The following is a 12,372-nucleotide window of genomic DNA, read 5'->3' on the forward strand; positions in this document are numbered from 1 at the left end:
TGAATAATTTTCCTCCAATCTCCACGATGTTTAGTTTTATGGATAGATTGTAGATGGGACACATTTTTCTTAATTTACAGATGTTGATTGTCAAGAAGATCATAAGGTGGTGCAAAAAGTAATATGGTCATCAGATCGTGGTCGCCGGGGGATGCTGACTTACCCTTGGTGATCGCTTTGTGATCACAGATATCTAGTTTTGTATTGACATTTATAGGGGGAAATTAACCAATTTTTTTAACCTTTGAGTTATGAAAATGATGGTAGTTCAGCGATTGGAAATGTGGAGAAGTGTATCATCCACACATACCACTGGCCTTCTATATCCTCCTATATTGAGACTATGAAGTTCACACTGATCACTTGTGTTTAGCACTCATGTGACTAATCAGGCTGATGCATGCTCTGGATATTTGAGAGCAGGCTTGACATGTCCATGCAGATAGAAGTTTTTGGGTTCTGTGCAGCGTTTCTCCCTTCCCTCCTTCGTCGACCAGAGGCTTCCGGTTGCAGCTGTTCCGCCAGGTCACCACCGTCCTTAGACTACACTTTCTAGTTTTCTGATTTTGTGCAAGGTGCTCCCAATATTGATGTAAGATGTTAAAACTAGGAAGATCAGTCTTGATCTTGCCCTTCCATCTGAGCTTGGATCTGCAGACATGACAAGAGTGATCTTTCAGCTGACCAAAGAGAATGAACTTTGGGATTCTGAAGTCTTTTTCATCTGAAGGAAGTGAACACCCATTGGAGTATGTATTAATGGAGAATGGTGTAGATAGTGTACCTTTTCGTACGCTGCAGAATCTGGGTGTTTGTCACTTTATCATTTCAGATGGTGCTTGGGATTTCACCTTCATCATAAAAGGAAATAATAGGCACCCCTTTTTCAGCAGGACTCCTATATCTCACACGACATGACTGGTGTTTTGAAGGGTGTGGGGGTATACTAGTATGCAAATGTTTTTTTTCTTCTTTTTTTTTTTTTTAAACAAGATAGGTCGATGCTAAGATTAGGGAGTTCAATCGGATATTGAACTTTCCTAAGCCAGATGGCGATATCATTCTATGGATTGGTGGTTGAGAACCAGCATTTATTTATTTACAACTGTGAAGTTAGGAGAACTTGCCAGCAAGGAAGATGTTGCTGAAGAACTTTCCATTATTGTGACGATGGAAATGATACTGGACTTGTCGTGAACATTATACTTTTGCAGATGCAAGTGCAAGCATGCGTTTTTTTTTTTTGTTGTTGTTGCGCAATTCCTGCCCAAAATGCTGGTCATGACAGCATCAAGGTGTCGGTTCATTCCTGCACATATGTATGCACATACTCGGTGTACAAGTTGCATATAATTATAGATGATCCCTTGACCACATGGCCAAGCTTGATTGACTAAGAGATAACGGTATCATTTGAATTTTTCGAAATTGAAGAGAAAGTTAAGCTCAACTCTTGTAAAGGAAATGATGTTATTTGGGCTGGGTTTTGAATGTTTCACTTCAGGTTTCCATGGAATCTGAAATGGGAAAAGTCAAAAAGAGAAATTCTAATGTTCTATTTGAAGTTTGTGCAAAGTTTAGACTTTAGGTCGTTACAGAATCTTTTTAACTTGGTATTGGTTAATAGTGTAGCAGCATAGCAAACCTGTTGTGCATTTTGTGATACAAGCACCAAATTTGGCACAAATGTACAGCAATATGTAACGAACATTTTCAGATATTGGGCCACTTGAAATTCTCTCTTTATATCCGCCATATTGGATTTCAAAATGGCCACCACTTGAAATCTACATTTGCTATTATCTCTGGACGTAATGCAGCTATTGACTTGATTCTGGTATCTAAATGTATGTTTTTGGGGGCAAGGAATCCAATGGTACCATTTTCAACTTAATATTATCTATCACAGTCTGTAATATAATTTTATTTGGAAATTATCTAGGCAAATATTGGATTTGACACAATACTTTGAAAAGAATATCTTGGTTCTGTAAATGTGTTGGGTATAATACTGACATGCTACATGGTCTAGTATTTGAGTGAGGTGTACTGGTATCTGAGGCTAGGTATATACCGGTACTGAAGATACGTGTACATAAACAGTGTCATGTTAACAAGTTCAGCATTGCCACAAGTACATGTATGTTTTGACTCATCGTCATGTGCAGTCCCCTTCCCACACACAGAGGGCTGTGCACTGAAGGGCAGCCTTTTTGCACTTGCAGCGCCTCACACACCCTTTCTTGCACTTGCAAGAAACCAGCTCAATGCAGCTGTGAGCTGCCTCAGTTAGCCTGGTCCAGTAAGGTGTGTACTGTCCTTCTCCAGTCCTTGACCAACCCCAGTTGGTTGGTGGAGGGAGCTCTGGTGCTGGCAGCAGTATCTGACCCCACACATGTCCACCTTGATACATTGCCCTCTTGACATGTTCCTCCAGAGCTGCCTTCGTTGGAGGGATGAGCTGCACATTGTTCTTCCTTGCGAAGAGTTTCCTCCTGGCCTTGTCAATGTCTGTGCATTTGCTGGTTCGATCATACAACAGGATCACGAACCTCTCGATGATGCGCATTGCATCGTCTGGTATGTCACGAGGTGCAGAGGACAGCAGCAGCAGCTGCGCCTCAGTGAGTTCTGGTATTACCGTCCAGACTGCCCACGCAGTCTTCTTGCCATGTCTATGAAAACTAGACACAGTGTCGCATCCAGTTAGAGCGTGGAACATTGGCAGTGCACGAGCCTTCTCTTGTCCCAATCCAGCTGCTATTTCGTGTGCTGCGAGGTATCGGAAACTCTGGCCAGTTCCAAATGCCAGCCACAGTTTGTCTTCTGGTTGCAACTCCTGTGCCAGGGACACTGCCAGCACCACAACATTAGTGTGTACAGTCCGGATGAGTATTGCATGGTGTCCATGCTGGACTGCGTGAGATGCATGCAGCAACATGCAGTGACAGGGGTACATCAGTGTAGTTGTGCGGCAAGGGGGCGACTGTCTTGGACCGTGCATCCCCAGATCCTCCAACAATGACGATACTCTGATCCACTCCTTCACCAGTGTAAGAAGGATGTTGTATGAGGGAAATGGCGGTACCATGGAAGGGGTCCTTTGATGTTGTTGCACTGGGGTTGTGATCTATGTTGTCTACAGCGGCAGTTGTAAACACTTTGCCACGCATCTTCGGAGGGCAGACCACTCGTTCTCTGTGAAACTGTTGGCAGACACTGTTGCCCATCTGTGCTGAGAGCTGCAGCACTCTATCATAGGAGATGCTCAGGCCAAGGTGTGACAGTCTGTCGACCAATTCCTTCTTGCGTGTATGAGCATGCAGCATCATCCCTATGTATATTGGAAGTGGGGTTTCCTGTGCAACACTGTGCCTGACACTGGTGGATGATGTGGTGCCACGTGTTCGCTTGTGTTTGATGCTGTTGAACTTCAGTATCTGAGCTGTGGCAATTGCTGCAGGGTTAGTGTCTGCCATCTGTTCCTAGATGCTGGGTCCCTCTCGGATCATACTGACTAGGGCAAGCAGCAACGGTGGCACAGATTCTTCTTGACATACTTCAGGGAATCCTGTGAAGGGCTTGGCGTCTCCAAACATGTGACTGCGAACAATCTGTGCAGCATGGGCAAGATGGACTGCATCACTATCACTGTCCAGCTCGCAGGTTTTGGCAAGAGCAGCACCGACATCTTCTTCAAATGCCATCAGGATGTCTCTCTCCTTGGTGTGTGCCCGCATATCAGGAAACTGAGTCAGCAGTCTGTTTCAGTCGTGTGGAGTGGACTCTCGTGTCGAGCTGGACTCCTAGCTGTTCCATTCTGGACTGATAGAGCTGGACAAGGTCAGCCAATCTGAATACTGGTGCCGTCTCCTCATCTTGTCTGGTTTCTTCAATGTAGAGGACGAGTTCAGCGAAGACAACTGCCGACATTGCTCACTCTTGTTTTGTGTCCTGTGATCCTGTTGACTGGGCCTTTCGTGTGTGATAGTAAAGTCCTATCAAGCACCGTGGGTGATACTGGGCGTCCAACGCTATCATGTCCCCACCACTGAGACGGCCCAGCAGTTCTGTATCACCAAGAAGGGTTGCACAGGCACGCACCCGTTAGTCTTTGGAAAGCTGCAACATTCCAAATGGACAGTCAGCCCCAGCAGGTTGTTCACAGAAGAAACAATTTTCTGGGACCTTCTTCTCTGTACTCGATGAGCGTGAATCTAACCTGGTGCGTTTGCATGCAGCTTGTTCCTCATCGCTCTCACATTCTTTCTTGAGTGCTCTCTTTTGTGCTCTCTGCAGTTTGGTGTTGTTGTACTGGAGCCTGCATGTCTGATGATATTTTGCACCGTGTGCAACCATCGCAGCTTCAATGCCATGACCATCATCGAGTCTTTCCAGGTGAAATGATCCTGGAAGCTCTCCAAGTTCACTGAATTTGACCAAGTTCTCTGCGAGTGAACTGTACCCACTCCCAATGTCTTTTCTCTTTGATTGGTCAGTGTCTCCGTCTTGTCCTCTTGACATATAAGGCATAACTTCCAGTCAGTTGTGGTGAGGTGCTGTGATGTTGATGGTGAAGTTCGCTCAACATCAGCTAGTCTGAAGCTCTTGGACATGGTGGAACTGTCTTCTGAATCTGCAACGATACAATGATATAATGTTAACATTTTGTTATAGAAATAATAGAGGGGTTTCCTCCGCCATATTAATGGAGAGGAGGATAATTCCTCTATATGGTAGAGCATTTAGCTTGGCACACTTAGGGAATTAGTTTTGTGAGATTATGCCGGAATTAAATTTTCACCCATACCGGAGGCAAGAAGAGAAATAAAATCACATGAGATTCTTTCGTTAAAAAATATTCCCAAATTTATTGAATATTTACAAAACATTTTAGTTCATAAATTCTTACAATATTTACACAGCCAAGATTTAAATATAAATCGGTCTAAACTCTTATTAGGTTGGACAGTACATTTTCCAGACATACCCCGTTCTTTTAATTACAGCCTTCGTGTTAAATTCAGAACATGTCAAAACTGTCAGTGTGGAATACACACTTCACTCAAAATACTACTTTATATAAAACATTTCTCATTTAAAGCCTTATAGTAAGAATTTCAGATAAACCCCAAAAAAGTAAGACCAGGTTGGCTATTAGACAACCTGCCTCTGTCATGCCCACCAGACAAGTGGTTTTAGCCAGCACACATGTGTATCAGGTAAGCTTGTGCTGAGTACATCATACCTGAACAACTCAGTGAGGCAGAACACAGCAGTGCACACCAGGGTGACCCCTTCAGTGCATAAACCAATTAACCTGTCCACTGCAGGGCATATAGAAATGAAGTTATTTTCTGCATATAATAATAGTATAAGTTCAGTTCTATATAACAATTTCTGTGATCACCACTACCACTACAACTACCATTACTACAAGCTTTGTCTGGAATTTTGTGGACTAACAGACAAACAGACATGCAGACAAGCTGGGATCAAAACATTACCTCCTTCCACCATTGAGTGTAGAGGTAAACATCATGGAAATTATATCATGCACTAGATTTAATTCATGCTTACCCGTGTATTTGCTTCACTGGTTCACAAGGTCTTTTGCATACATGTAATTCAGACTCTTGTCTTCATTGCTGACCACACAATGTTGTCTAGCTGAGCCCAGATTGTATGTAATTAACTCATTTATGTGGAGTCACAAGGTGATTTAAACACAGCCACACACAAAGAACACAGTTGATGTGGGTCAACACACATGCAGCCTCTCTACTCTTTTATTTGGGTCAGAGCTGTGATTAAAGACATGTAGTGGAGTCACGTTTGTAAACATTGTTAAAGACATGCTACAGTGCATTGTTAAGGAAACAAGACAGATGGAAGCCTATACAATAAATTTCTGTACTCTAGAAACACAAAAGATGGCTTTAAAGGGTCTAGGAAAAGGGGATTATGCATGTTTGGTATTTATTGACAACATGAATGTAATGTTACATAAAATATGCATATGAAAAACACAAATGAATGGGTCACTTTGTTTCCTAATGGGATATGAATTTATATATTTAGACTGCCAGTATATATGAACTTGTCTGAGTTGTTACTAGTGATTTCGTATGTTTTTTTTATATTTACAGAACTAAGACATTCTTTTCAAAGTATTGTGTCGAATCCAATATTTGCCTAGATAATTTCCAAATAAAATTATATCACAGACTGTGATCGATAATATTAAGTTGAAAATGGTACCATTGGATTCCTTGCCCCCAAAAACATACATTTAGATACCAGAATCAAGTCAATAGCTGTATTATGTCCAGAGATAATAGCAAATGTAGATTTCAAGTGGCGGCCATTTTGAAATCCAATATGGCGGACATAAAGAGAGAATTTCAAGTGGCCCAATATCTGAAAATGTTCGCAACATATTAATGTACATTTGTGCCAAATTTGGTGCTTGTATCACAAAATGCACAATTCTTTTGAATATTTGGGCTAAGCCACCCCACTATAAACTTTCATTTCATCTTTAACTTGTATCCATCACAACATATTCACTTACAACCTGTCTGCCTTTTCTTTGTCTTTCCTCTCACCAAAATAACTTTTTATTTTGCCCAAACTTCCATCCCTATCTCATTTTATCGTCGTCCTAACCCAGTGGTTTCTCTCTTCTCAACCTCAGCGGGACTGCGACGGAGCTTTCGTCAGAGTCTTCGAAACCGACGGGTGTTAAAGTCTATGTTTGACATTAAGCGCAGCGGTGACTACGAGACACCTGAGCCACCCACCTATGAGGAAGTGATCCAGTACCAACGCATGCCACCTGACCCCTTCCGCCTTGTTGTACTCGTTGGTAAGGTCTTGCTTTAATGGCATGTTTGCTTTATAAAATGGTGTTTGCAGTCTTGCTTTTGACTGGTGGTCAGCTTTTTGGAGTCTTCAATGCTCCTTAAGGAGCTCTGCTGTGAAGTAGAACAAAGTTTATATATTTGAGCCCTCATCCCCTTCATATCTGTGCGCGTGTGTGTGTGTCGTCCATAATTCCAAAACCATGAAACCTATCAGCCTGAAACTTTGCATGCATACAGACACAGGACAGAAGTAAATAGACACTTTAAATTTATTCTTTTCATCTGTATAAAGCAAGTTTTACTCAGCGATTTGTACTAATATTCAAAGATTTATTTGCAGAAACAAGTTCCTGAGTCTTGTCCGATAATTAACGATGCTCCAAACCCAGGAAGCACATGACCTTTGTGATTTTCATGGAGAACGAATTGTTGGCCAATCGGAAGGTAGAGTCAGCCAGCGACAGATAGCTCATAACCTTGGCATTCCACTTTCTACGGTCAATAGAGTGATTGTGCAATTCACCAGCGAAGGCATGGAATCCACAGCTTCCCGTTCTGGTTGATATGGGCCCTCAGAAAGGTGTCTTTGAGCTGTCAATTGGTCCATTGAGAAAACTCCCCGTGGCAAGGCAACAGATGTTGCAGAGGAGGTCCAAGTTAGCTCAAGAACTGCCATGCAGTACCTTCATCAACCTGGCTACTATGGGAGAGCAGCTCGGAGAAAACCTCTTCTTAGACCAGCCAACATTCAAAGGAGAAAGAAGTGGGCTGACTAGATGGCCACCAGACCCTTGGAGTTTTGGCAAACTAATTTTTTCAGATGAGTCTCAATTTGCTCAATTTTCTGATAGTGGATGTGTATGGGTCTGGAAACTTCCCAGTCAAGAGTTATCTTTGTACCAATTGCAGCCAACTGTCAAACACTGGTTTTTCAGTGATGGTGTCGGGAGCAATCTGGAGTGCTGGTCAGTCAGAGCTTGTGGAGTGTGTTGACAACATCAACTCTACGATATACATTTCTGTTCTTGAGGATGGACTTCTCTCTGTCTTCTCAACTGGTCAGATGGTCACAAACAACACTCTGTTCATGGCAGATGGAGCTCCATGGCCACACTCCAAAAAAGACCAAAGAATGGCAGGACAGAAATGGGATCAAAGGACTTCAATGGCCAAGTCAGTCTCCTGGCATGAATCCCATTGAACACCTCTGGGCCATATTGGATCGAGCTGTGTGGAAAAAGTCCAGGAAACCAACATCACAGACAGAATTCCAAAACCTTTTGCGTGAAGCCTGGGCATAAATCGCACAAGAGAAAATTTCGGAACTCGTTAGTTCTATGGCTGAAAGAGTAAAAGCATTGAAATCTGTGAATGGCAAGTCTACCATATACTAGTGCATGTATTAACATAGATCAAATGTACTTCAAATGTTCAATAAATAAATTCTTTTAAAATTATGGTGTCTATTTACTTCTGTCATGTCTCTGTACTAAGGGAGCTGCAAGGAAATGCATGAGTGAAAATTGGGTGTTTGGGTTAATTAAAACACCCCTTTTGAAGACAATTAATGGCCTTATTTAAGTATATCCTATATCGAGTGCTCCTCGGTCACCTCGCTCTGTCGGGTTTTTCGGCATATCCTCAGTTACCTAACTGGGGTCTGAAGCTGCTATATTTTTCTTTGGCCTGCTCAACCATGCCTTGACTTGGAACAAGCCGCAATGATTTCTTAACGCTAAAGTATTTTTTTTTCACTTTACTCACTCATATCATCCAATGCCTGTTCATCATAGCTACGAATCGCTGGCGACATTGCAATGCTTTTAAATGACCGGCGATGCCAGCGTGAGTCGGGTGATCTCCGACGGATGGAAAATTGGTGACCGGTCTCTTCATTTTGTACTGACTATAAACTCTTTTCAAAAGCAATAGCAAATCAATTGAAGAAAGTCATTGGCAATCTCGTACTACCTGATCAAACTTTCTGCATCCCCGGTCGTTTCATTTATGATAATACTGTCTTGGATCGGGATCTAATGTATGCTTGTTATGATCGAAATGACTTTGGAATATTTTTTTTGGACTTGGAAAAAGCTTTCGACAGTATTGATCATGTTGTCTTGTGGCGGATCCTCGAAGCGTATTGATTTGGGGTGAATTTCAGAGCCTTTATATCATTATTGTATCATGAAATATTATGTATAACTAGAAGCACCCACTCCCTACGGGAGCCGTCAAGGGGGCATGTTATTATATTTATGCCCATTTTACTCCAAGTGGTCCCAGGATTACACACCCAAAAAATGGTTGCGATCGGTTCAGCCATTTTTGCGGTACCTGGGAACAGATAGACAGATGGATAGATGATGAATTACAGTAAGATGAAGGTTAACAATGAATTGATTTTCCCCAATACAGGTTCAGAGAGGGGTGTGGCAGGGTTGCCCTTTTTCAGGCTTGCTTTTTGCGTTGGCAATAGAACCATTACTTTGTACACTCAGGGAGAATATCTCCGGTCTAACTGGCTTTCCTAGGAGTCCTCCGTTGAAGATATCTGCTTATGCTGATGATGTTTGCGTCATCATAAGGAGCAACTAAGATATCGCTGCACTCACAGAATCCCTGAGAACTTTTTTCCTGGTTTCTTCCCTTAAAGTTAATTGGAAGAATAGTAAGGCTCTCTGCTGACTTTCTCAAAGTTACATTTCCGGTCGTTATCTGTCCCGTTTTAACTGTTTATTCTCTCATCCACATGTTTCTGTGTTCCTAGTTCGGTTTTGTTTCAAAAATCGTGCTATTTTGTGAGTTTCGTCGACTGTCTTACCGGGTTCCTTGAGGCCGACCCATCGTTCCCCTCTTGGTGTGCGATCGTTTTTATTTGTATTCTCTCTATTACCTTCAATTCCTATTTTCCCCACTTCCCCAACATCCCCCATCCCTCCCAATCTAAACATTCTGTTTCTTGTCTTAAATCCAAAACAACAACAACAACAACAACAAAAAAACGACCTTTCTCCCTGCATACCCACTAGTCACGATCATTCTTTTTCTTCCTCTTTTTCTTCTTCTTCCTCTTTTTCTTCTTCTTCCTTCTGCCGGCACAACATCTTTATTCTACTGAGCTGACCCTCTCTCGCCATTACCTTCGCAATTTCTTCTGATCTACAACCTTCCATTCTCGAATCTTACCTGTTCTTCAAAAATACATCAAAAATAAACAATCTTCCTTGTATCCTTTCGATCTATACACCTCCTCTTATCACGTGTCTCTCTCCTCCCTCTTCCTGATACTTTTCATCGACCCAGCAACTTCCCTCTGCGTTTACTGTTACAAATTCACCATACACCTCTACAATTTTACTTCAACCTTCCCTTTTCCGAATGTAACGCAATCCTTATTTAAAATAAATAAATTCACTTTTGACTTGACTCCTCCTATAGCCACGGACTTCTCCCGTAACCACGTGATCTGTTTCCACCCTCTGTGTTTACCAATCCAAATTCACCATTCATCTCACGATTTTTTCGACATTTCCATTACCTAATCTGATGAAAACTCTCTCAAACAACGATAATAATAATAATAATAATTAATAAAAACGATCTCTTATAATGCTTCATCTTTCTCTCTCACACATGTGGTACTCATCACTGTATCATAATGCACTACTCTTCTATTATTTAAACAGACTGCTCTCAATTCGAGCTTTCCTTCATACCTTGCCGAAAAAATTCCAACTGTAACAGCGTTTCTTCTCTCCATTCTCTTAATTTGCCTTTATTGCATCCATCAAGAAATGTCTTCAATCGCATTTCTGGCGTTAAAAAAAAAAAAAAAAACCCGTTTGCAATGAATGTTCGCTTTCCATCAACCATTCTTTTTTCCAACTTCAGTGCCAACTCACCCCTTACCCTCCCTCTCAAAGCAACCATCACGCACTTCTCCCTCCAAGCCTCCCTGTCACCTCTCTCCTTCAACTCTCCCTACTCACCTTTCTCCCACCATTCACCCCCCTCACTCATCCTTCTCGAAGTTGCCCCCCCTCTCATCCGCAACGCTGCCTCCTTCCGCTTCCCTCTCACCCCCACCTCATCACTCCACCTCCTCAAATCCTCAACTGCCTTCTGCCTCCTCTCTTGCCCCCCCTTTTCCCCCAGCACCACAGAGCCTTTTCTCCTCCTCATCGGGCCCCCTCCCCTAGCTATTCTGCAACCCCCACAACTCTTTCAACAACTCAACTTACCTCCCTGCCTCCTATCTCCTGCACCCAAAGCCTCCTCCCTCCCTCTTCATTAACAGTGTGGACCTCAAATATCCGGGGCCTTCGCTCAAACCTTACAGATCTTTCCATAAAAGTTGCCACTGACAAACCAGACATAATCTGCCCAACAGAAACTTTCCCCCCTCAAGACATCTCTGACTCGCAAGTATCTCTCCCTGGTTACTCCCTCCTCCGGTATGACAGACCTGAGCCTCGCCCTGGTGGAGGAGTTGCTCTCTTCATCGAAGACTCTTTTCCTCACCCTCCATGCACTGCCCTCACTCCCCCACACCCCCAGGAATATCTCTGGCTACGGCTTCCCTCCACTCCCACCTCATGTTTATATGTGTACTGTACCATCCACCTAACAGTGATGACACCATCTACACCTCACTATCTGAAAACATGGAACATCTTCTATCTTCTCATCCAGCACTCTCTTCCTCATATGTGGTGACTTCAATTGTCATCGTGCCAGTTGGCTAAGTGTGGGTACCTCTCACCTGTCATGGCACATCAGCAAAAGCTTTCTGCGACTCATTGGGACTGACTCAATCGGTCAATTTCCTGACCCGGCTCTCAACCAATGGTGCTTTATCTCTTGTGGATCTGATTTGGACAAATTTCCCTGGTAATATCTGCTGTTCTTCCTCCGCTCCAATCGGCTCTTCTGACCACGTGCTTGTCAAAGTGGACATCTCTCTGGCTGTTAGAGAACCACCTCAGTGCCGTCGAGTCTGGCATTTCACTCAAGCCGACTGGCAGGGTCTCCAAGCAGCCATCAAACTTCGAGACTGGTCTCCCATTGCTACTTTCTCAAACATAAACTTATCTTGGGAATTCTTTCAAAAAAACCTGCTCTCCCTCATGCACAGATTTATCCCCTCTCATCTTCAGTTGTCCTACCCTTCCTTCCACCCATGGTTCACTGAAGCTTGTGGCAAGGCAGTTGGCCTGAAACAACTTGCCTTTGCCTCATGGAAAGCAAACCCAACTGAGGGCAATCTCAGTTACTTCCATAAAGCTCGGAACAAGTGTGTATCTACCCTCAGGAGAGACAGAAAACAACATCTTTCTAAGCTCAAGTCTGAACTTTCAAACCTCTCTCCCTCCTCCAAATCCTGGTGGCGTCTAATCAAATCTGTTTCTGATGTATGATCCCCCTCCATCCTCTCCCTTACCTCAAATGGCCGTACTGCTGACACTGCACGTGAAAAGGCTGAATGCCTAAACTCGGTGTTTGC

The 12,372-nt window shown here is 43.0% G+C and overlaps 1 protein-coding gene and 1 pseudogene across 5 annotated transcripts in view; one reads left to right on the forward strand and one right to left on the reverse strand.

The window, feature by feature from the left end:
- MPP7 (MAGUK p55 scaffold protein 7) overlaps window positions 1–12,372 on the forward strand; it is a 94,001-nt gene that overhangs the window by 64,884 nt on the left and 16,745 nt on the right. For all 4 annotated transcript variants that reach the window (XM_085892152.1, XM_085892151.1, XM_085892150.1 and 1 more), the window contains one exon: window positions 6,698–6,868. In XM_085892152.1, the coding sequence (XP_085748278.1) occupies window positions 6,698–6,868 (171 nt within the window). The remainder of the gene's footprint in view (window positions 1–6,697; window positions 6,869–12,372) is intronic.
- On the reverse strand, window positions 1,756–5,356 carry LOC147021782 (uncharacterized; annotated as a pseudogene). Its single transcript, XR_015060925.1, has 3 exons — window positions 5,249–5,356; window positions 3,361–4,636; window positions 1,756–2,401 (listed from the first exon to the last, which is right to left on the reverse strand). The product of XR_015060925.1 is annotated as an uncharacterized LOC147021782 (transcript).

The sequence above is a fragment of the Eptatretus burgeri genome, chromosome 8 (assembly GCF_056783735.1).
Source record: "Eptatretus burgeri isolate ZD-2024b chromosome 8, Ebu_testis_v1, whole genome shotgun sequence".
NCBI classification, from domain to species: Eukaryota; Metazoa; Chordata; class Myxini; order Myxiniformes; family Myxinidae; genus Eptatretus; species Eptatretus burgeri.